Below are 26,629 nucleotides of genomic sequence, written 5' to 3'. Positions count from 1 at the left end.
TTACTATCCATTTAAATTTTTCAGAGAAATTTTTGTTTATATGACCTCTAATACACACACAGACTATCTTTCTTAACCAAACTCAAAATTATTTATAAGCAAGAACATTGTATTAAATTAGGATATTCTTCCTCTTTTCACTGCTTTGTGCTAGAAGCAAATCTTAGCTATGGTACATAAAATGCATAAGACCAATTTCCAAAAGAAAAGATAACAGTACACTATAATCTATATTCATAGGCAGGAGGGCCCCATGCTGAGTTATAAATAGGTGAGAACTGAAGACAAGGGAAGTTTGGGAAAAAACATGTGGAAACTGGATACACTAACATACTGCAGCACGTCTCTTGGAAAACACCATGCAGAAACTGAGTAAAACGAAATAGATTGAACACATGCATTTATTTGTGCTCCCTACTGAAACCACCTTAAAATGGCCCTAAGGATGAAGATACATTAGATTGAGAGTCTGTAAAAAGAAGCCAAACAGAATGTTTATTCTCTAGGAAGGGTGAGCCAGGGAACCCCCATTCTCAAGGGCCCAAGACACAGAACAAGAGGACCGTATTCAAAACAATGAAATTTAGTAAAAATCTACACACTTCCCCACCCCATGTAAGCAGCCAATTGTGTACACTAGTCCAGAGTAGAAGAGCCTTCTGTTTGGAATACAAACCAGCTCTAGGGTACACAGTTGTGGGTACCCAAAAAATAGCTGGTTCTCTTCCGGATCAGTGTACAATAAAGCCTATCTGCTGCCAAGTCCCAACTGTGTAGTTTACTGCCTTACCCTTAAACTATGGACAGCCAAGGATCACCAGACATTTGATGGGGTTGGGGGGAAAGAATTTTAAAAAAGATAATAGTATAATATACTGTACTATAACAGTACAGTATCCTGATAATGCAGATAAAAGAAAAGGAGATAATGCAGATAAAAGAAGGAAATTTCATTCTCAGACACATGAGAATAAAAGGCATTCATGAAGAAAGATCAGAATGAGGAGAAAAAGGAAAAAGGAAATAGAAGAAACTGAGATTTAAAAATACAATAGAAATAAAACATTCAATAAGATCTAGAAGAAGAAATTTCAAATCACTTCTTGAAAAGTGGAACTAAAGATAAAATAAATGAAAAAGTAGAGAAAATAAAAGATCATGGGAGCATTAGTACAGGAGGTCTAGTATCCTATGAATTCTGGAAGGAAATCATTTCTAAAATTCTAAAGCCAGCTAAGCCATCAATTAAGTCTATGAATAGAATAAAACATTTGACTCACACAAAGGCTGATAAATGTATCTTCCCTTCTCTTTTTCTGTAAACTTCTGGGTTATAGAGTCCACCAAAACAAGAAATCAATCAAGAAATATGAAGATATTTTGTGTTAGAGTCAGTGGATTGGATCTTATCATTTATTTCACTCTCCTGAAGGCAGAGACTGGATAGCTAAGACCACTTGTTTATTCTTTCAAAAACTTATAGCATGGTGGATTGAATTGTGTATCCTAGTTTGAACGTGTTCTCAGCCTTAGGCCACACACTAATGGTTGTGAACCATTGTAAATAAGATTTCTCCAAGATGTTACTTCAGTGAAGGTGTGACCCGATCGAACCAGGTTGGCCTTTAGTCCAGATTCCTGGAGTAAAGAAGAATGAAATTCAGATGGAGAAAGCAAGCCACAGAGAGCAGCCATAAACTGAAAGACAATGGAACTTAGAAGAGAAAGAAGACACCACAGTGTGACAGAAAAGCCAAGGACCAAGGATCACCTGCAGCCAGCCCCAGGATGCCAGTCTTCAGGGAGAAAACATCTCCCCACTAATGCCTTGATTTTGGACTTCTAGCCCCAGTAAGTTTCCATTGCTTAAGTCAATTCATTATGAGGTATTTCTTCCAGCTGGTGGAAACTAAAAAAGTCAATAGTTCTGAATGATCAAGTGTCTCCAGGTAGCATAAAGCACACCTGGGAATGTTGTAAAATGGGAGAAACAGGGATATTGATTGCTGCCTGAGTCAGCCCATGGATACCTGGGATATTGTGATTGATGCATCCTACCACACACCTTCATCATTTTATACTAACATTTCACATACTTCATAACTTTTTCTTAAAGAAATATACAACACATAAATGTTGCCATAGATTCATTTTCCATAATTAAAATATTATGAAAAGTTTTTATTCACCAATTAAAATAAAGAAAATGTTAAAAGGGGAAGTTTATCATAATTTTTAAATTACAATTATAATATATGATCATAACTATTATTATATAACAATAGTGCCAAGGGAGATATTGATATTAATATAAATAATTAGTATTAATTTACTTAATTCTGATCTAATTATTAAATACTATGGTCTCATTGGAATTATTGGCTGCAAAAGCTGTGCCAAATAATTTAGTTGGGCAAAATGTTTACTATTTTTCCAAAACACCACAGACTTTGGGTTGGAGAAAAGGGAACAGGGTATCTTTGGCCAGAAGATAGTAAAAAAAAAAAAAAAAAAAACTGTGCTTTTTTTTTGCTGGTGGAAAATCCTGATTTCTACATACGGAACTTGAACAACCAAATATTATAAATGCATCAAGTCTAGGAAAGATAGCACATGGCCTCCTTGCAAAGGTGAGGCTGTGCACTAGGCAGTCCTGTAGAAGGAGAGAGGTGCAGTCCTATCACTGCTAAGGCTTGGTCTCATAAGTGAAGGTAGCCAGTAATGAACCACACATACCATATAATCCCCCACCTCCACCACACACACACCGACTTCGATCCTACCATCTTTTCAGGGTTCCTTGGACTTTTTGAACTACGGGATAGAGTAGAAAGTCAAGAAAACAACAGATAGAACTCAGATGCTCAGGTCAAATGTGAACTCCTTAGCTGTTCTTATTCTTCAAGAGTAAGTAGATGATGAGCACAGACAGGCAGGAAAGTGAGATGATTTTCCCTGTAGCCTGACATGATGAGGACAAAATAAAACTTGAACAGGGGAGAAAATGACTTTTATTGATGTTATAATTTATTCTTGCCTGTGAGCTGAAATATAAAACCGAAAACAAAATTATTTGATGATTTATAAATTAATTTGAAAAATCGTAGTCTTACCTGATAGTAAATATAAGAACATAACTATGCATTTTTATTTATTTTTCTGGTCCTGTGATCCCCTCTCCAGATGGGAAGACCAGAAATGACTTCCTATGGTATAAAAATACTTTTACAACCACAATATTGTCTCTAGTTTTAAAAGACACAAAAACATGATTGGGTGGATAATTTATAGTATCAGAAATAGCAAGCTTTAGAAATAAAGACTTTTAAAAAAATTCAGTGATGTAGAAGGCATATATGTAGATATTAGACCTTCTCTAAAAAACCTATATGTATATTCAACTTCTAAAGTGTTTATTCTAAACAATAATTATAATTCTTGCTCTTATTTTCAATCTTTCACCCAATAACTGCAAGCACCTTTCACAATTTTCTGCTGAGTAGGCCCAGAAACACAACCAATACACAGCTTGATAAATCCTAATGGCTTGGAAACAGGTGTAAGACATGATTTCAAATTGCAGCTACTTCCCTAGAACACTTCTGAGATAACAACAACAATTAGAAAACCCACCAAAGCCACAGAAAAACAAAAGCTCCATAAAACCTGGAGGTACAGGCCAATCGGCCTCATGTTTCAAAGATGTCTTACTTAAAGCCTAATTTACAACATTTTTACATGAATCTGAAAACATTCTTGGGTGTAATTTTCTTGAACCACAACATACTAACAGAGCAATTTCTGAATTAGAAAGCAGAAAATTGCTAGAATTCCATCCTGTCACAAGGATGGAAAAAATACCAGCAGTTCTGTGTAATCAGTGAAAGCACAGGAACTTTGGTGACAAAGAAGCTAGTTTTCAAATAATAAAAAATAATTGTATCCAACTCTGTGCCTGTTAGCCTACTTCAAGCCTCTCCACTTTGGTTTCCACCAAAGCTCGTATAAATTCAGGAATTCAGGACAGCAGGAAAAGTATAAAAATACAAACATTCCCTTTAACGTCACACAATTCTTAGAACCTGACATTTTCAAAATAGAGAATCAAGTAAGGCTTCGTTTGACTGATGTTCTTAAAGAAGTTGCCCCCCTTAAAAACAAAAACAAAGTGGAAGTTACTTTAGGGAATGTGGCATGCTGAAGATAGCCACAAACAACTGAACACTGTGCATGTTGAGAGAGTAATAGTATTACCATCAATAGCACACGTAGGCTCAGATTAACTATTTATAAAATATTTGCCCACATTGGGAAATAAACATTAGCCCTCAGCCACCAGAGACAATTACACCCTTGTCAGCAGCAGAGTTCAGCTTTCAAGGCACATCAAGCTTTAATCTGTAGGAGAACACTATGTTTATTTTTCTCTAAGAATCTTGCATTGGAAAAAGAAGGGTAGATAGACTGGATGCAACCGATTACTTACTTTCCCTAAAAGAGGAGAGATATTTGTACCCTCAGCAAAAATAGGCATAGCCTCTCTCTAAGCCAACTCAGCAGGTGATCTCCCTGCCCTCTCCCCTACGTGGGACATGACTCCCAGGGGTGTAAATCTACTGGGCAACATAGGACAGAAATCCCAGGATGAGCTGGGGCCTCACATCAAGAGACTGAGAAAGACTTCTTGACCAAAAGAGGGGAGACAGAAATGAGACAAAATAAAGTTTCAGTGGCTGAAAGATTTCAGAGTAATGAGGTTATCCTGGAGGTTATTCTTATGCAGTATATAGCTATCCCTTTTTAGTTCATGGTATATTGGAGTGGCTAGAGGGAAGTACCTGAAATTACTGGACTATATTCCAGTAACCTTGATTCTTGAAGATGACTCCATAACTATATAGCTTTTACAATGTGACTTTACACTTTACAAAGTGAAAAAGAGGCTGATGCTCCCTTTATCCAGGCTGTAGACAGAGGAACAAAAAATAAGGACAAAAATAAATAAACAAAGGGGGTGGGGGTAATGGGTAAGAAAAAATAGGTACATCACAATACTAGTGGTCAATAAAAGAGAGTGATAAAGGGTATGAGATGTATAGGTTTTGTTCTTTTTTCTGTTTATTTCTTTTTCTGGAGTGAGGCAAATGTTCTAAACATGATCATGGTGATGAATGCCCAAGTATGTGATGATATTATGAGCCACTCATTGTATACTTTGGATGGAGTATATGGTGCATGAAGATATAACAATATTTTTTTTTAAAAATCAACTGAAGGGCAGTACAAATGGTGGCTCAGTGGCAGAATTCTTACCTGCCATGCTGGAGGCCCAGGTTTGGTTCCTGGTGCCTGCTCATGCAAAAAAAAAAAAACAGGCATGGCTAGAGTTTCCCATCAGAATCTTTGGAAGTGAAGTACTAAGATTTCTCTCCAAAAAACACATACTTCTGATTATTTATTATGGTTTTTTTTTGTAAGTTTGAAAAAACAGTTTCAACTTTAAAAGGCTTTGAAACGATGGTTGGGAATTCTTGGCCCAATGCATTCATTCACTAAGCATTTACTAGGCAGCTCTGTTGTGCTGAGGATACATTAAATAATTCCATCCCTGCCCAGAAGGAACGGCTTTTTTAAATATATTTTCCTGGATACTAAAGAGAGTCAATTACTTGGCTCATATCTTTTGCCCATTTATCAACTAAGATGCTTTGTTATTCTCATATCTATTGATGGAAATTATTAGTTATTCAGCATCCTAACTACTATTCTGTGTACTCATCACTTGTTCCTTAAGTGCAATCCAAGTATATTCTCCCAACCATTGTCTATCATCATACATTAATGTTAATTAGTCAAAGTTATTATTTCCTCCATTTACTTTTGTTCTTGTGCCTAAGAAATCCTTCTCTATCCCAATGTCATCAAGACACACACAAAAGAAATTACAGAATTATTGCTCACATTTAGGCTATACATCCACTAGCAATTTAATTTTGCATATGGTGTGAGGCAGGGATTGATTTTTTTTTTCTGTGTGTTAGCTTATTGTACCAGCCCTATTTAGAGAAAAGGGTTAGTCAGATGGTGAAGAGGGAGAGAGATTAAAACAAGTGGATTATGACTTCAGACTAGAGACATCTGTGCCCTAGCACTCCTATACTTATAAGTTTAGCCTGACTTATTAGAATGCTAGATCTTCAGGAAAGATGTTATCTTGTCACATTCTAGACCCAGCAACAGAAAGCAAAGTAGCTGTTAATTAACCAAATGAACACCAAGCCCTTCATAACCTATCTACATTGCCTTCTAGGTGTACCCACTATACACTCGGAAATACTTAAATGTTTCTCCTGTGCCTTTGTACTTCTTGTAGCCTCCTGTTTGAAATGACTTTCCTACCTGTCATACCAATGGCCAACTGGCCTATAAACACTGACTGATTTCTCCAGGAAGAACCCAATGCCTTCTCCTTCTGCATCCCCATATTCCCCTATCAACACCTTCACGTATTTCCTGGTGCACTGTCATACAAGCCACCAGTCAGGGAGCTCCCTTTAGGGTCTCTACTGCAAACCAAGGTTCAGCCTGTAGAATATTTGAGCCTTGGGACTTCCTCCAGCCTGCACAGGTCAGTGGACTCTGGGGCTCACCGGCCTGGGGACTGTATATGAGCTCCACATGGGCATCCGGAAAGCCTTTCCATATCCGCTCACGTAGTCCCTGTGGTAAAGAAGACAGTGTTCCTTGTCCTTCTGCATCACCCTGGGCCTCCCAAATGGCAAATTTGCTCTCTCTGTTTCTGTTACTAAAAGAAAATAATGTAAAAGAAAAAAAAAGTTGGTAACATTATTAAATGCTTCTATACATGTAATAATAACTACCACTGAGGGTTGGTTTTTTATGCAGCAGGCACTCTGTTAAATATTTTACAAAATTTACCTTTTTTTAATTCTTACAAAAACCCTATGAGGTAGGTACTATTATTCCATTTTGTATTATTCCATTCCAAGCCCAGCAGAAGTTGCCATGAGATGATAAACAAGCTAGAACCTGGAGAGAGCCAAGTGAAGCCAAGAGATGAAAGCCAGCCCCAGAGAAGCAAAGTGAGGAGCCCTTCTAGGAAGAGAGGCTGAAAGCAACAGAGCCCAGGAGCAAGGAACCGGTGTGCCTGATGGCTGACTGAGGTGTTCCAAATGCCTCAGTTTTTCTTGAATTAAAGGTATCTTTCCCAGATGCCTTAGTTTGAACATTTTCATAGGCTTAGAAATGTGAACTTGTAATGTATTAAATTCCCTTTTAAAAAACCGTTTCATTTCTGTATATCATATTCCGCAGTTTCCAAACTAATATACCTTTTGACTTACCTTCTTTTGGGGTGAGGTTTAGCATTTGATTCACATGTTCTAGGTTGCTGGGCTGCAAAAAAAAATGGAGGGGAAAAGTAAGTTGAAGTAATAAAAGGTTTTAAGGGAAATCAAGACCATTTCTGCAGTAATTACATGAAGTATTTTATGACTGGGGAAAGAAGCCAGACTAACAAGTTTAAATTCTGATTTTCCACTCATGCTGAAATATATTCTTACTGACTTTTATGAGTGTGACTTTGCAAAGATGTGGGGGTAAAGCATTCTAATCACAGCTGGAATCACCAGCTGAGTAGTAACTTCAACATTCCAAAGCTTTAATGTACATATAAATGACTTGAGGAACTTGTTAAAACGTCGACTTTAATTCAGTAAACTGAGGCAGGCTCAGAGTCTCTAACCAGCCAGTGAGGCCGATGTTGGCCATACCTACTTTGAGCACCAAGAGGCCTTCTCTACAAAGAACATGGAGTTTGGAGTCAGATAAACCAATCTTCTCAGATCTTGGGCAAATTATCCACCTTCTCTAAGCTCTCTTTATCTCTAAAATAGGGAATAAAACGACCACTCTGCAATGTTATGGTAAGGATTAGGGGAAGTTAAATCTTTGCCCACCATGGGCTATAACAAACGAGTTTTACCTCTGGTAGTAGGTGTTTCTTTAGTTGTACACCCACATTTCCCACTAGGCTTCAAAGTTGTTTGACCTTAGTCTTAGCTTGATGGACTCCAGATAACTGGACTCTCATTCTATGGCTGGAGGACTTGGGCATTTACTTCAAGCTCTTGTTCTGACTCCCTGCCCTTCGGAACCCCTTCTACCACCAGGATCTGGCCTTATGCCCTCCTGATACCTGAATTCCTGCCCTGAGCTCAGCTTGGCACCTCATCCACTACAAGGACCTTCCCAAAGTGGATTGCCTATTGGCATCCCCCAAGTATTGCCTCATAGGGATTCTCCATAGCTGCTCAAAAGAACCCCCCTCCCCCACCACTTTCATCTGTGATTCTCCCCATCAAGTCTTTATCTGGGCTCATGTGAAATAAGACAGACCTGCTCTCCCTTGGAAACACCAAGCTATTCTCCAGACACTTCCTGCTGAGTGGACTACACAGCAAATCCCCCAGGGGTGAATCTAACACCAGCTTACAACCTCTACCCCCCTCCCAGCTGTTTCTACTCTGAATAGTCAACCATAACCATCTGATGCTTAGACTGTAAAAGGATCAGTATATGAGAGAAATAAACCTAGATTCAAGTGTCTGTAGTTTGAATGGCTAAGGACAGTTAGCTCACAATGAAATTAATTGATTTCCCAATAGGGCTTTTCTATTTACAAAGCACATTGACATGCTTAATACTCTCATGTGTGCAGTACAATCTCAAATTTACAGGAAGGTTCAAAATCGAATACCCTTACTTAATAAACATCTGAGCCCAAACAAAATGAGCTATCACCTACACCAGTCATAGACCAGCTCACCCTTCACATTTTTATACATATATAAAGTTTTTTCAATTATTTGTTTTATTTTATTTTTTTAACATGAAGTTTTCACTCACATTTTGTAGCTCAGGGCACAAACATTGTAGAGAATCTGTGGGCGATGGATTCATAAAGCCACAGACAGAAGACTTTGACACTTCCTCAGCACGGGATGGCGTATAAAAAGGCACCTTCAGAAGATGGTTTAAACTCCCATGGGTGCCATTGTTTGGGGCTGGTTGAATGTGCAGAAGATCTGGTTTTAAAAGAAATAGGGAAGAAGTCATTTTCAGTTTGAGGACAATAATTCTTAAATGGGCACTAGGGGAGTGGGTTTGGCAAACGCCTGAGGCTTCACTTGCACTTATGAATTCTGCCGCACTGCAGCGTGGGCCCTACTGGCCACTGGGGTCGCTGATGTCTCCCCAGCTTCCATCACCCAGTCTTCCTAGAGAGAAGGGGCAGGTCCTGCAGATGCGTGCCAGCTAACTCTCATGCACTCCATGTCCCACCAGAGGAAGGGGGCATCACTCAATGTTCACTGTGTCCTTTAAGTACAGTAAGCTGTTCTAGTATGAAAAGCTATTCTCCTAGTAAAAACAAGTTTACCGAAGTTATATAATTCAGCATATTAGTTATCTGAAAATTCTTTAAGGACAGAGATACTTCAAACATTTTGCTTATAATCTCAAAGTTTCTCTAACTTTTTCTATAAAAACAAGGCAGCCAACATTTTACAAACTCAGCCTTTTTAGTGGCTGCTGCTGAAACCATCAAATCGCTCTCTCCTAGGCCTAGACTTCCAGCCTTTTCCTTCCGAGCCCTGCCAGGGTCCAGCAGTGCTGACCACAACTCAGCCATGAGACCCAAGAATTTAAGACACTGCAGCTGCAACAGGGTATTTTAAAACGGATTGTTATTGGGTCTCTAAGTCACAGTCAATCACTCCAAGTTAGGAAAGACAATTACTGGAATTATTTTATAATCAAATCACTAAAGCTAAAGGTGAAAGTGTAGCTAATATTGAGTATAATAATAATGTGTTCATCCAAATAGGAATTTCTCACCATTCCTTTATGTCATGAGCCTTCTATCTATAAATATAAGAAAATACTTGTGTTTTCAGTTTCTTCGAAAGTTTTAAGTGTTACTTCTCTTCTCTTATTATAAATTATCAGATAGTATCTTGCTAATAGAAAAGCCTGCTCTCCTGAAATCTAATGATTAGAAAAACAAACAAAAAAATTGGCTCTTTTAGCTGATAGCTATAAATCATTTTTCCAGTCTCTTCTACTTTCTCTCTTCTTAATGCAGAACATCCAGCCTCTAGGATTCCATTTATCACCAATTCTAAAGCACATATTTTTAAAAACATACCCAGCTTTGCTGGTGAATTTATGTGTCTATACTTACCACACATTAGGTTATAGACTTCAATATTTTCAAATGGTTCAACTTCAGTCTTCTCTTTAAAGCTGGGTCCATGTGCCAAAAAGATAGCCTAGCGATGACAGTCATATTATTACGAGACGCCATCCAAACCACAAACAGATGTCCTAACAACTCCCTTATTTTTTACAGCTCCTAGTAAAAGCCCCTGTAAGGCTTTCTTTTCCATCTCTGAAAATGATTTTTAAATCATTTCTGCCCATTGTTCTTGAGCAGATCCCAATCAAAAGATAATCCGGGTTATGTTGACCTCTATCCTCACCTGCTCCCCCAGCATCTCACGTGCCAACACGCTAGCAGGCAACAGGCAGCAGTAAGGATCTTCCCAGCCTAATTCTATAGGAGCTAAGCAACCCATATGAGAAATTCATCTGACATCATATGGCAGTTTTATATCCCTTTCATATCAGCGCTCAAATACCTTAGTGATAAAAAACGTTATTTTTCTAAGCACTAAACTTTTTGCACAACTTTCCAATCCACTTATTTATCAAATACATCTTGCTTTACTATCAGGATAAAGGGACCTAAATGTTTTAATTTATATTTAATCACTATTAACTTATTTATATTATTTATAACAGATCAACATGTTTGTGATCGCAAATAACTGGAAGCGTCAAACACAGCTAAGCTATTCTCTCCTGGTAAGAGTGGAGTATATACATACATAATTTTTTTCAGGATACACAGAAAAGTATTGGAAGTTTAGGTTTTTATTGCAACAATTAAATTATCACGCAGTACCTTAGTTAATAGAAAAATTTAACTGCAGAGATTTTCCAAATATCTACATAGATAAAGCATATGCACACACAGATGGAACTGGTTTTGGAAAATCATAAAGCTTAACTTATAAGACCCATCAGCTGGATTTTTATAGGTGAACTCCACACATCTTCTTCCCTGGACCTCCAGAACACCAAGCACTTCCAGTTTTCTTTCTCCTTGGCTGGTGTCTCCTTCTAGGTCTCTCTAATGGTAACTCTTTTTCTCCTCAATCTCTTAGAGTAGAAATGCCCCCACGCTTTAGTACTTGGTCCTCCTATCTACTCTCCAATCCTGGGAATCTTATCTAATGGCATACTTTTAAAATAATTTACATACCTGAGGCTCAATTTTTTTTTATCTCTAGGCCAGATTTTCTCTTCAATTGCCTACTAACATCTTTAATTTCATGCCTAATAGATATTGCAAATGTAACTTGTCCACAATTGTAACAAACATACCACACTGGCACAAGACGTTAATAATAAGGTGGTATATGGGAACTGCAAATTTTATGCATGGTTTGTCCACCAACTCAAAACTTCTCTAAAAAATAACTAACTTGTGCATTTGAACTCTGGCTCCTTTCCCTAAAATCAACTACACAATGGTTATGTCCTTCCAATAGCTTGCAAAGGCCCTCAGTACTCCTCTTACTTCAAGACATTAGGCTCATTCCCACTCTTGGCACTGGTTGTTTCTACTGTCCAGTGTACTTGCTCCATCCCACCCTCAAGGCTTCTATCAAGTCTCTGCCCAGAGGTGACCTTCTTGATGAAGCCTATGTGCTCCACCTTATTTTAAATCACTGTGTTTAATGTATTATTTGTTTTCTTAAATTAAAAAAAAGTAATCAAAAATAAAATCACTGTCTCCCCTGACTCAGCTCAACTTTTCTTTATTTTCCAATAGTATTTATGACCTAACATACAACATAATACAAACATTTATCATGTGTATTGTCTTGTGTACAAGGCCCTCAGTAATCTTTCCTCTTGCTCCCAAAAGATTAGGTTCATTCCCACCCAGGGCCTTTGTACTGGCTGTTTCTTCTGTCCAGTGTACTTGTCCCCACAATGCTGAAAGGTTAATTCCTTTCATCTCTGCTCAAATGAAGCTGACGCTCTCTACCTACTTCAAATCACTGTGACCTCTCCTAATTCAACTCTACTTTTCCTTTATTTTTCCATTGCTTTTTTTGACCTAACATACAATATAATATAATCATTATATTGTATTATGCATATTATCTATATATCTCTGCTAAAACTAAAGCTGTATGAGAGCAGAAACTTTTGCCTATTCTGTTCACATATAAAAATCTTGAACTGTGTTTATCATAGGTAAGTGCTCAATGAATATCTGTTAGAAAAAATCAGTTACCTCCATGCTCTTAAACTCGTTGTTATAACCATGGTTGCCTCCTCCACAGGATGTGTATGGTTTACTCCTATAAAGAAATAGTATATTATTACACTCTGATAAATATACTTATGTGACTGCCTAGTAAAAGCTAAGCTTTAACAGTTTATATGTGGCTTTTGCTTTTATACAAGTAATTTTTTCTGTCAATAACAGCATAAATATATTTATTTTCATGTTCAAATTCATAAGTATAGAGGGAGAAACAGAATGGAGGGAGAGAAAGAAGGAGAATTCCAGGGTCTGAAAATAGCATTCAAAAGTCTTTGAATCTAAATGGTGGAATAGAATAGGATGAGTTCACCCCTGCTCCAAGAGACATCTAGAGAAGTGACAGAAAAATGAGCAGGACAGTGGTTCCATGTACAAATGATCTGAGAAGGTCTTCTACACTACATAGGGAGGTCCTAGATGAAAAAGCTGAGAAACTGAGATGCAGAGATCCAGAGACCATCCAGCTAGTGCAAAAAGCCTAATGTGCCCCTTTCCAAATGGAAGCCTGGAGCCCTCAGGAGTGCATGGACAGGGAGACAGGACAAGGAAGTAAGCCAAGCTTATTTGAATGCATCACACCTATGCACCCATGAATGACCCTGCTCCACAACCTGTGACCCAATCCCCCACACCCCGTGTACTCCCACCCCAACCCTTTGATCCCTGCACCTTGCCCCCCTGCACCCTGTGCACATGCACACATGCGTACTGTGCCCTACTCCCGCCTACACACCTGCCCCCATGTACCCATGCCCTACCTGCCCTGCATATCTGCACTCCACCCCCAAACACCCTGTGCATCCATGTAAACTGTACTTCACCCTCCCATTCATCAGTGCACCTGCACACGCATAGCCCCCATGATCTGCCTCCCATTCATCTTGCCTCCATATCCCTCATGCTGCCTCCTGCTCTGGCACCTCATGCCCCCAGGCAGCAACATAGTGCCCCCACCTAGCAGTTAGTCTGTGCTGTGCCCCACCACCATGCTGGTGCATCCCGCCCCACACCCTGAGCCCTGCTCCATGCTCATCCCACATATACAAAACCTTAGAGACTGAGGGAAATCAACTTCCAAAGCAACCCCATCCAGATAATTAAATGCCTTGAAATCACCAGAAAATAACAAAGCACATGAAATGCAGACACATATAGCCCAGCCTAATGACCAAATTACAACACCAGAAGAGACACAGACTTTGAAACAACTTATCAAAGATGTTCATAAAACTCTACTAAATAAATTCAAAGGACTGGCTAATGACACAAAGGAAATAAAAAAGACACTAGGGGAGCATAAAGAAGAATCTGAAAGAATAAGCAGAAAAATAGCAGATATTACAGAGATGAAGGATACTGTAGACCAAATAAAAAATATACTAGAGACACACAACAGCAGATTTGAAGAGGCAGAAGAAAGAATGAGTGAACTAGAGGCCAAGACAAATTATTTCAAATGCAGAAAAGAACAAATGGCAAAAAAGATGGAAACATTTGAATTGGATCTCAAGTAAATGATAAACAATACCAAGTATGCAAATATGAGAATCAACATGTCCTGGAAGGAAAAGAGCAAAGGTCTAGGAAGGTCAGTTGAGGAGAAAATGGGGAAAAACTTGCCAACCCTTATAAAAGACATCAATATACAAATCAAAGAATCTCAATGAAGTCCAAGTTGAATAAATTCAAACAGGCCTACTCCAAGACATACCCTAATCAGGCTGTCGAATGTTGGAGAGAGCCAGAAAATCCAGAAAGCAACAAGAGAAAAGTAATTCACTACAAACAAAGGAAACCACATAAGATTGAGTTAGGACTACTCAACAGGTTCCATGGAGGCAAGAAGGCAGTGATATGATATATATAAGATCCTGTCAAGAGAACGACTTCCAGTCAAGAATTCTGTACCCAGTCAAATTGTCCTTCAAAAGTGAGGGAAAGATTTCGAAAAACAGACAAAGGCTAAAAGAATTTGTCAACAAGAGGTCAGCTCTATGAGAATACTAAAAGTTGTTGAAGGGTGCTTTGAAAACTAGTTTTTTTTTCTTTGCTTTGTAATATGTCATATTATACAATTAAGAAAAAACTTAAAAAAGAAATACTAAAGGCAGTTCTGTCAACTGAAAAAAAAAGTCAAGAGAGAGAGGTCTGGAGGAGGGCACAGAATCGAAGAGTACCAGTAACAGTAACGTAAAGGATAAAAAGAAAAAAAGAAAAAGAGGGTAAAGAATATATATAGCTCTTACAAATAAATAAAAACCAAAGGATAAGATGATAGATTCAAGAAATACCTTTACAGTAATGGCTTTGAATGTTAGTAACTAAACTCACCAGTTAAAAGACACAGATTGACAGAATGGATTAAGAAATATGATCCATCCACATGTTGTTTACAAGAGACTTAGCTTAGACCCAAGATACAAATAGATTAAAAATGAAAGGATGGAAAAGGATGTTCCATGCAAGTGGTAACCAAAAGAAAGCAGAAGTAGCTATATTAATATCATACAAAATGGACTTTAAATGTAAAGAAGTCATAAAAGACAAAGAAGAAACTACATATTACTGAAAGGGACACTTCACCAAGAAGAAATAGCAATCACAAATGTTTATGCTCCCAATCAAGGAATTCCAAAGTACATGTGGCAAACACTGGCAAAACTGAAGGGAGCAACAGATATTTCAACAATAATAAATAGTGGGAGATTTTAATGCACCACTTTCCTCTATAAGTAGACAGTCAGACAGAGAATCAACCAGGAATTAGAGAACTTAAACAATTTGATAAGTGAATTGGACCTAACAGACATATACAAATAAATATATAGATTGTTACACCCCAAAACACCAGGATGTACATTCTTATCTAGTGCTCATGCAGTGTTCTCCAGGATAAAGCATATGCTCGTGCCCAAAACAGGTCTTTATAAATTTCAAAAGATGGAAATTATTCAAAGCACTTTCTCTAATCACAGTGGAATGAAGGTGGAAATCAATAACTACCAAACAATCAGAACTTTCACAAAACTATGAAAATTAAATAATGCACTCTTAAACAACCAGTGGGTAAAAGAAGAAATTGCTACAGAAATCAGTAACTGTTTGGAGATTAGTGAAAATGAGAATACAACATATTAGAACTTATAGAATGTGGCAAAGGTAATGCTAAGAGGGAAATTAATTGCCCAAACAGCTATATTTAAAAAGAAGAAAGAGCAAAAATTGAGGACTAAACTGCTAATCTAGAAGAACTAGAGAAAGAACAGCAAACTATCTCCCAAATAAAATAGAAGGAGAGAAATAACAAAGACAAAAGAAGAATTAAACGAATTGGAGAACAAAAGAACAATAGAAAGAATCAATAAAATCAAAAGCTGGTTCTTTAAAAATCAAAGAACCTCTAAGTAAGCTGACAAAGGAAAAAGAGAGAGGATTCATACAATGAAATCAGAAATGAGAGGGGTACCATAACCATGGGCCCTGAAGAAATTAAAAAAAAAAAAAAATGGACCACCTAAGGCAAGCACCAGGCTATGGTGCCTGTAGTGTGAGTGAGGGTAGAGGAAGATGTACCTGCAAAAGAGATCCGGGAGGTGTGTCCAGCTAGAACTACAGGAGAATAACTTGATTTACCTATCAGATTATGATCATATTGAAGATGAATATGTCCCACCTCCTCCTGTCCCACCTCCAGCCTCTCCAGAGAGAGAAGATGGTGAAGGTGCTGAACCTGCTGAAGAATCAGGGAGAGGAGCACCTGTCCCTATACCTCCTAAGAGAATTGTTAAAAGGAATTAACCCAAGTTGGATGCTTAGAGATCAATTTCAGAGAGAAATTCCAGCCTTAAGGCACATGTTTGCTAAGGCAAAATGCAAAGGTAAAGGTCATGAGGCTGAAGACTTAAAGACATTGATGAGACACATGGAACACTGGGCACGTAGGCTGTTCCCTAAACTGCAGTTTGAGGATTTTATTAACAGTGTTGAACACCTGGGAAATAAAAAGGAAGTTCAGACCTGTTTAAAACGAATTCAAGCTGATCTCCCTGTTTTACACGAAGATTTTATTAGCAATAATAATGAAGTAGGGGGAAATAATGGCCATGATGTAATTGCTACTGAATTTGATGCCTTTTTGACAACTCATCTGAAAGTGAGGAGTCCGCTTCTCAGTCAAGAAGAAGCCTGACAGAAGAGCCCCAACAAAGAATTGAAAGGAATAAACAACTGGCCTTGGAAAGAAGGCAGGCAAACCTACTGAGTAGCAGTCACTCCCAAGGAAATGACTTGACAGTGAACACACCTACAACACAGACAGGTGAAGTTAACACAGGTGGAGTCAAATGGACTAAATGAAGACATTCTGAACAATCCACACAATGCTGCTGCTGCCACTACTCTAAATGCAGAAGAGGAATGAAAATTAGAGAAAACACAGCTGGACTAATCCTTTAAAAATGTACAATAGTAACTATGTTTCATCAAGAAATGATGGTTCTCAATTTAGATAAGGCTCACCTAAGAGAGAAAATGTATCTATTAACTTACTGGTTTGAAGGTACTATGTATTCTGTTTACTTTGAATGAAAATCCTTTCACAGTAAAGTTTTTACAAATTTCCTGTTTAAAATCTGGAATTTATTTATAATTATGCTTTTCATTTATTATTATTGGCTTTAGTCAACAGTCTATTCTCTATAGTGTTTATTTTTGTATAGATGGATATAGCTTCATGAAGTGATGAGTAATTAATAAGCAGTTTCTGCTTCTAGTGTGCCATTTGATGCCTTATTTTCACTCAGTTGTGTGATTTTAAGATGTTAAATATATATTGAGTATTAATGTCCATTCAAAAATGAATGAAAATAAAAATTATTTTACAAGCTAAAAAAATAATAATAATAAGAGGATACTATGAACAACTATATGCCAACAAACTAGACAAGTTAGATGAATGGACAAATTCCTTGAAACACAGGAACAAGCTTCACTGACTTAAGAAGAAATAGCAGATCTCAACAAACACAAGTAAATCACAAGTAAAGAGATACAATCAGCCATCAAAAATCTTCATAAAAGAAAATCCCAGGGCTGATGGCTTCACAGGGGGATTTTTCCAAACATTTCAAAAAGAACCAGCACCAACCCTGCTCAAATTTTTCCAAAACATTGAGGAAAAAAGGAGCACAACCTAACTCATTTTATGAAGCTAACATCACTTTAATACCAAAACCACGTAAAGATGCTATAAGAAAGGAAAACTAAAGGCCAATCTCCCTAATGAATGTAGATGTAAAAATTCTCATCAAAATACTAGCAAAGCAAATCCAATGACACATTAAAAGAATTATGCACCATGATCAAGTGAGGTTTATACCAGGAATGAAAGGTTGGTTCAACCCAAGAAAATCAGTCAATGTAATACAACATATTAACAAATCAAAAGGGAAAAATCACACGATCATCTCAACTGACGCTAAAAAAGAATTTGACAAAATTCAGCATCCTTTTCTGATAAAAACAATTCAAAAGGTAGGAATCAAAGGAAACTTCCTCAACATGATAAATGGCATATGTGAAAAGCACATAGCCACTATTATACTCAATGGTGAGAGACTTAATGCTATTTCCCTAAGATGAGAAGTGAAACAAGGATGCCCTCTGTCACCACTATTATTCAACATTGTACTAGAAGTTCTAGCTAGAGCAATCAGGCAGGACAAAGAAATAAAAGGCATCCACGTCAGAAAGGGAGAAGTAAAACTTACATTATTTGCAGATGACATGATACTATACTTGGAAAATCCTGAGAAATGTATGACAAAGTTTCTTGGGCTAATAAAATAATTCAGCAAAATGGTGGGATATGAGATTAATGTGTTTAAATGTTTCTATACACAAGGAATGCACTAGCTGAGGAGACAATTAAGGGGAAAATTCCATTCAAAATAGTGACTAAAAGAATCAAATATCTAGGAGTAAACTCAACCAGTGTTGTGAAGGACCTGTACACAGAAAACTACACAACATTGCTAGATATCCCAAAAAAGAGAAATGAAGTGGAAGAATTAACACTTCCTGTTTCTAAAGCTTATTATAAAGCCACAACACTCAAAACAGCATGGTACTGACACAGAGATAGAAGTATTAACCAATGGAATCAAATCAAGAATATGGAAATAGACCACCAAATCTATGGTCAACTAATCTTTGACAATGTCCCCAAATCCACTGAACCAGGGCAAAACAGTCTTTTCAATAAATAGGCATGGGAGAACTATGTATCAATAACCAAAAGAATGAAAGAGGACCTTTATCTTACACCTTATACAAAAATGAACTCAAAGTGGATCAAAGACCTAAATATAAAATATACATAAAAACTCCCAGAAGAACCCAAAGCACAAGAAATGAAAGAATAATAGATAAATGGGAACTCCTGAAAATCAAATGCTTTTGTGCTTTAAAAGACTTTGTGAAAAAGGTGAAGAGGTAGTCAATTCAACAGGAGAAACATGTATTGAATAAAGGTTTGAGATCCTGTATGCATAAATATAACATACAGCTAACTCAACAACAAAAGAACAAAAAACTCAATTATAAATGGGCTAAAGATATGAATAGGCACCTTTACGAAGAGCAAATACAGATAGCTAAAAAGCACATGAAGATTATTGATAGCCCCTTTCAACATGAAAAAGTTAAAATGGGCAATCCAAAGACCTCTAAAGAATGAAAGGCCAAAGGTGATGGTGGAGTTATACAAAGATGGTAGGGTTTGACCAATGAGTGTGATTGCTAAAACATTATACTGATATTCTGTTTAGTCTCTAGTATCTTAGAGCAGCTAAAAGAAAAATATATAAAATTGTGGAATTATAACCCATACTAAACTCTGGAACCTGTTCTACAACTAATTGTTGTGGTGTGCTTTGAAATTATTGCTTTTTTTCACATATGCTATTTTTCACAGAAAAGAAAAAAAGCTGATTGTGATGATAAATGCACCACCATATGATGATACTGTGAACCATTGATTGTACACTTAGGATGATTACATACATAGTATGTGAATATATAATATCTATAAATAACAAGTAAACAATTAAAAATAAGTAATTAAAATAAAGGCACATGAAGAGATGCTCGTTTTCATTAGCTTATAAGGGAAATGCAGGTCAAGATAGCAATGAAATAGCACCTCACATCTATAAGAATAGCTGCTATTAAACAGAAACTACAAATGTTGAAAAGGATGTGGAGAAATTGGAACACTTATGCACTGCTGGCGGGAATGTATAATGGTACAGCTGCTATGGAAGAGAGTTTGGCAGTTTCTTAGAAAACTAAATATTGAGTTGCTCTATGACCTGGCAACACCACTACTCGGTATATACCTAGAAGAACTGAAAGCAGTGACACAAACAGACATTTGCACACCGATGTTCATAGCAACATTATTCACAATTGCCAAAAGATGGAAACAATCCAAGTGTCCATCAACAGACAATTGGATAAACAAATGTGTTACATACATAATTTTGGAATATTATGCAGCTGTAAGATGAAATGAGGTCCCAAAGAATATGACAACATGGATCAACCTTAAGGACATAATGCTGAGTGAAATAAGCCAGACACGAAATGATAAATTCTGTGTGATTTGCTTATATGACCTTGGTAAAGGTAAACTCAGAGGTTTATAATACAGAATGTAGGGGACTTAGATATACACAGAAACTAGAGGTGGATAAACAGCTAATAAGGTTGAACTTAAATAAATGGGATTGGATAGAAGTGAAGGCAGTTCATTAGTGGGTCTATAAGTAACATTGCCATATTGAAGGTGAACATGATTGAAAGGAGTTGTATAGAGCTGTGTGTAATCCCACCGATTAATATTACAAATACAAATAAGTTCTTGCATGAACTACTTCAAAGGTATGAATCATGTACAAAGAGTAAATAATATTAGGTTAAAGGGGAAAAAATACTATTGCATTCTATGGACTATGTTTAACAGGAAGATATCAATAGTACCCCAGCAATATAACAAGTAATTGGGAAGGAAGGACAAAAGTTAAGGGGAGATTTGGATCTTCTATTTGGTGAGGATGTGCTTATTGGTTATTTTTCTCTTGGGAGCAATAAAAATTGTCTAAAATTGGGTGTTGATGATTATACAACTAAGTGAGGATAATGTGAGGCATAGAGTGTTGACCTTGGACATTGTACATGATGCCCAGTGAATGGAGGTGGCTGAAGGACACACTGACTGTGAAGTAGAATGGTGCACAGTGCTACACACATATGATCAAATATTGTGCTGTACAGAAAGGAACAAAGTTGTGAAGCATGCAATGAGGTGTATGAACCTGGGGGACATTATGTGATGCAAAATAAGTCAGAAACGAAAGAGCAAATACTGTATGGTCTCATTTAGAAAATGCTTAGAAGAAAATTGGGGTCTTGATTATAAGCTCTTAGAGCAGGCACATTTAGTCTGGATCTGTAATTGTTATTTCTAGATTTTGAGAGGCTGTGCTATACATGTATAACCTGGTATTTCCCTGGAATTTTGGGTACTTGCATGACACCTAAGACTCAGAGCTGGCATTCTACAGAAGTCTGAAAGTCAGCATTGCCACATATAACAACTGTTAAAGAAATTGAAAAAGCAATTAGGTTTCAATTAGAGATAAGCCAATCAGGTTGGGACTAAGACATGTCAGAATATAGGGGTAAGGAAGACATTGCCTGTATTTTAGAACTTCACCTACTCTATGAGATCAAAGGAAGGGATTTATTTTGTTCAAAACCTGAATTTTCTGCATATATAATCTAACTGTCCGGATAAATCATTTAGACAACCTAAACATATGAAGCCCAGAATGGCAATGAGGGCTTATAATTCTGCATAACTTAATGTAATGCCTGGATACACCCCACAGTATGTTGAGCATATGATTAAAAAGTATTGGCAAAGTCCCTTGAAGAATGGGAGAAAAAATATGGAACTATTAAACTACCACTGGGGAAACCCCTGACACTGTCTCAAACATTAGGGACTCCTAAGTCAATAGGCAAAGCCCTTGATCTTGAGGCTTGCTCTTGTGAAGCTTATTTATGTAGCAGAGAAGCTAAGCCTACCTAAAGCTATGCCTAAGAGTTACTTCCACAGAGCTTCTTTTGTTGCTCAGATATGGCCTCTCTCTCTCCAAGCCCAATTCTGCAAGTAAAATCATTACCCTATCCCCAACATGGGACATGACATCAAAGGGTGAAAGTCTCCCTGGCAACATGGGATATGACTCCCAGGGATGAGCCTGGCTCTGGCACCAAGGGATCAACAATGTCTTCCTGCCCAAAAAAGGGTAAAAGAATTTCAACAAATAAGGTATCAGTGGCTGAGAGAGTTCAAAGAGAGTAGAGAGGCTCTTCTGAGGGCTATTCTGATGCAAGTTTCAGCTATGTTCCATGGCTTGCCAAACCCCAACCAAAACCATTTCTGCCAACCTTACAAAACAGCTAGGGGTCTATCTGAGATTCTTCAAAGGTTCCATGCACCATGATTACTTTCAAGAAAACTACAATCTCCAGATGGGTTCCTAGAACCCAGAGGGGCCAGCCTCTCCAGAACATCAACTAATTCCATCCCCTATTCCATATTATCAACAGCCCTTTACAACATGAAAAACTTAGAAAAAGGGCACAGGCCAAATATCCCTAAAGATCTGTAGAAAGAGCAAAGGTGAAGGAGGATTTATAACAGAGAAGATAGGATTTAGCAAATGAGTATGACTGCTGAATCACTGTATTGATATTTCTTTTAGTCTCCAGTATCTTGGAGCAGGTAGAAGGAAAAAACTAAAATTGCGGAACTGTAACCTATACCAAACTCTGAAATCTGTTCTATAACCAATTGTTGCAGTGTGCTTTGAAACTTACTGCTTTTTTGTATATATATTTCACAATAAAAAAGTCCTTGAGTCAATACTCATTGACAGAAAAAAAAAATGATAAAGGTAGAAGCAAAAAATAAAAAGGAATTCGTCTTCAAGTTCCCCTGTACCTTCATGCATCAACGACTGCATGATTAAGAAAAGCTTGATTACTATTCTACTTCAAGCAATTAAAAATAAATTTTTTGAATTGTGAGAAAGTTATTGATTTTTGTTTTATAGTGAAATGTCTAGGAAAATGAAAGCATGGATAAAAAATACACAGGGTAAGTTCATTAAAACACTGGAAAGGAAAAGTTAGTATATTCTATAAATTCAGAGTTTGTTTTTTACTTTTGGATGATTTTCAATAGGCTGTTTTCCCTGCCTATAATTTGAATGATTTTTCAAATTTAATTAGTCTCTTGTCTACTTTATTGGATTTTAATCTTTGAATTTAGCTATCAGCTATTTTATATATAGTTCGTTTGTATACTTGAAAAAAAAGTGATATATTTAAAAGCAACTGAATGTTATTTGCATTCAAATTTAATTCTAAAGGGGAAAAAAAAGGACTCCTATATCCAAAGGCTTACCTTAAAAAATATTTCTTTCATTTGGTCCCCCACCTTCCCTCCCAGAATAAATATTCACACACACATATGCGATGTTACTTTTTACATTGCCAGCTCAATTAGAGCAGAAAATTAAGTAATACCTTAACAAATCAACTTTAAAAATTAATAAGTGATTCTCCTTCCATATTCAGGAATCTTTTTTATATTTATTTACAATTAGAAAAATATAGCAAATACTGAAAAATTACATTCAGAAACAAAAAATAAAAATAATGTTGGAAAAAGCTCTATCCACTTTCTATTGCTTTCTAAGTGAACACCTGAGAAATGGCTCGCCTACTGCACATTTACGTTTTCCAACCATTAATTTGGCTCTGGAAATTACATATGGAAAAATGGATGCTGACATTCAGAAAGGAAAGTTGATCTTATCTTTCATAGTTGAGCTTAACTTCCAAGTACTATATGAAATCTTTTGGAACAAATTCTCTAGTATCTTCTCCAAGTTTAATTAATAAAGCTGAAATCAAGTCTGAGTTTCTCGGCCACAGCAGGGAGTTGAGCAAGACATCTCACCTGACAGGCATTCAGTTGCCAAGTTCTAGCAATTCTTTCTCTGTAGTACTTTTCCTATTTGTTCCTTTCTTTCCTCTTCTGTTGCCACTATTCTAAGCCAGATGCTAATTACCTGTGGCCTGAATGAGTTTCATTCATCCACATTTCATTTCATTCATTTTTGTTCATTCTGCCTTCAGAACTTCGGAATCTTCCCACATAACTAACCTACACTTACACACATACACACACACACACACACACACACACACACACACACACACCTCTAGTCCCACTTAACACTATCACTGCTAGAAATGGCAACCAATGTTCCAATGAGTATATATGTGGGACAGGATATGATACACCAGGTCTATCCTGGAGAATCTGGGTTGTATGTTAACCTTACACATTTCCTGCTACCTGGTCTCACCGTCTCCTCCATTTCACAGTCTTATTGGGGCTGTCATGGTAGTGAGGACAGGATCGCCTTTCCCACAGGCCTCCCAGCTTCTCACTTGAGCATCCTCCTCCATGTAGTAACTCTCTCCAAAACGCAAATCTTGCTAAGTCACCCCTGGGCACCTGAAAACAACCAACAGTCTCCTCTTCTCTTCAGGATAACAGTCAACCAGGTAAGGTGCTTCATGCAGAGGGTAGTTGATTCACCTGGCACTCCAGCAGGCCTGAACTACCTACAATTGCTGGAATCTAGTTTCTCTATCCAGAAAACCTGCTTCCTTCTTTCTACCTTTCCCAACTCCAGAGTGGTTCTGCTGGTTAAATCAAGGCTACTGTCTCTGAGAAGAGCAAGTGAAAAAGCAGTGCCTCTAGCAGGACACAGCCTGGCAGTGCACCAGGATTGGTAAGTAGAAGACTAACTTCCGACCAAGAAAAGGAGTCTCTTTCCTCTTGCAGACGAGGGATTAGGAAACTGAGCTCCCACTCGCCTTCTTGGCTGAGAGCCTCCCAACAGTGTAAAATTGTATAACTGCGTGGAGTGGGCCTGCTGTCTGGCAGCATCTGTCTAACACTTCCTGGGTCTTCTAAACCAGATCAGGAACCCTAACAAGGAGTGTTCTCTGACCTTCCCTTACATCCACACCGGAGGATGTGCTGTTAATCTTCCTGCCTTCCTGAGCCTTGCACTCTTAAACAGCAGTTATCATACCTGACTAGAATTGTTATTTTTTCCCATTTGGGCAAAGCACTCTAGGGTGGGGACCTGTCTGCTACCTCCAGTTCTTAGTAAGGAGCCTGGGACTTAATTGCCAGTTGCTATGCTAAAACAAAAAGCTATCACAGGAAAGATAATGTTAGTGCTAGTTTTGGGATATACAGCTTTCAGATTAAGAAAGTATCTTTGTATTGTTAGTTTGAAACTTTATCATAAACATTTACTGAATGGTAAAAAAACAAAAAATTTCTAAAGCGAACAGAGAGACAAAGAGTAAATAAGAGGTTACCAGGAGCTGAAGCTAGGGTGGGTGGGGGGTAGAGCGGGGGATTGGGATTTATTGCTTAATGCGTACAGAGTTTCTGTTTGGGATGATGAAAAAGTTTGAGGAATGGACAGTGTGATGATAGCACAAAATTGTAAATGTAATTGTCAGTGAACTGTACACGTAAAAATGGCTAAAATGGCAAATGTTATGTTATATATATTTATACAGTGCCACAATAATTTTTTTAAAAAATCTATCGATCATGTTCTCTGAAAGAGCACTTTAATAATATGTCAAATATAATTTAAAATAAACTGGGTTTCCCCAAATTGGTAAAATACTTAGGCAAATCTGTATGATGATGATGAAAGTGGATTACAAAAACCGATGAAGTTAGCTACAATTTTGACAAGAAAATCTAATCTAATTACAAATGTTGCATGTTGTTGTTAAAGACACAGTTTCATTTAACAACTTGGTAAACTTAGATTCATGCTTTAAGAGTTGGTGATGGAGCAAATCCAGGATTAAATCAGATTAGATTCTATGATTGCTCTTGTTATGGCTGTACATAAATTCCTTTGATATAAATTAATTTACCTTATACAATAGTGGCAAGAGAATAATAAAACAGGCTAATCCTGAGTCACAGATTAAGAAAATGAAGCCCTGAGACACATTAGCCTTGTCCAAGGTCTCAACAACTAGCTAAAGGGAAGCCAGGCTTGAACTCTTAGGCTACTGCTAGCTATTCAAAAACTGGAGAAAGATCATAATTTGAGACTGGACATTCATACTTGATACCCAGAAGTATTCTGACTGCTGAACTCTTATTTCAGGGTTCCATAACCCACAGGCCCTGCTGTAAGATGGACAAGTGCTTTCTCAGGTGCACCTAACAATTTTGATCTCATCTTTAACATTAAATATTTGACAGCATACCCCCATTGGGACATATATTTATTTATACATTACATACATAAATTACCAACAATTTTGTATGTTATTATTAGTAAATCTTAATTTTATTCACTTATTTTAGGGAAAGAGGTATTTTTAGAGAATGTAGTTCTGGGTTTCAGTACACCCCAAGGATGTGCTCAATCAGCGCCGACGCTCCAATCTCAAGTACAGGGCCATCGCCACCTAGCGGCCAAGCGTGAAACTGCACGTTCTCCAACCTAGCTGTATACTGTTTGGGTTTACCAGTCATCCCATATCATAGACCTTGACAAATCCACAACTCCTTCTTCTGCAACACACTGGTATTAGTGCTCAGTTCCCTAATCTTTTTCCTCTTTTCTTTGTCAGTCATATCCTTCAGCCACTCCTCTACCCTGTGGCCATGTGTGAGCAAAGGATTTAGCCATCCTCTTGGTATTATTATTAGCAATGAAAGAAGATAGGCCAGAAAATAGACTCAATATAATTATGACTCCATTTATGTACTTGCCTATGAGAAAAAATAGCGTAACAAAATTAAAAAGTTAGAGACATTAGTGTAACTACTGGAAAATGTATATTTATTTGCTTAATGGTTCACTGTAGTTCTCCAACACAGCACAGGCTCCCTGAGGGAAGGAATTGTGCCTCTAGTGCAAATGACTGCAGCAGAGACTTATACAC

At 37.4% G+C, this 26,629-nt stretch overlaps 1 protein-coding gene and 1 pseudogene across 16 annotated transcripts in view; one reads left to right on the top strand and one right to left on the bottom strand.

Annotated features, from left to right (window-relative positions):
• The window catches only part of ENPP3 (ectonucleotide pyrophosphatase/phosphodiesterase 3), a 188,003-nt gene that overhangs the window by 10,793 nt on the left and 150,581 nt on the right, over positions 1–26,629 (bottom strand). For all 16 annotated transcript variants that reach the window (XM_077143950.1, XM_077143954.1, XM_077143951.1 and 13 more), the window contains 5 exons: positions 12,452–12,518; positions 10,265–10,352; positions 8,929–9,107; positions 7,365–7,416; positions 6,651–6,805 (listed from right to left, as the gene is read on the bottom strand). In XM_077143950.1, the coding sequence (XP_077000065.1) occupies positions 6,651–6,805; positions 7,365–7,416; positions 8,929–9,107; positions 10,265–10,352; positions 12,452–12,518 (541 nt within the window). The remainder of the gene's footprint in view (positions 1–6,650; positions 6,806–7,364; positions 7,417–8,928; positions 9,108–10,264; positions 10,353–12,451; positions 12,519–26,629) is intronic.
• Positions 16,373–16,904, top strand: LOC143668714 (TIMELESS-interacting protein pseudogene; annotated as a pseudogene).

This window comes from Tamandua tetradactyla, chromosome 25 (assembly GCF_023851605.1).
Source record: "Tamandua tetradactyla isolate mTamTet1 chromosome 25, mTamTet1.pri, whole genome shotgun sequence".
Classification (NCBI taxonomy): domain Eukaryota; kingdom Metazoa; phylum Chordata; class Mammalia; order Pilosa; family Myrmecophagidae; genus Tamandua; species Tamandua tetradactyla.
This window is presented reverse-complemented; position numbering and strand designations above follow the sequence as displayed.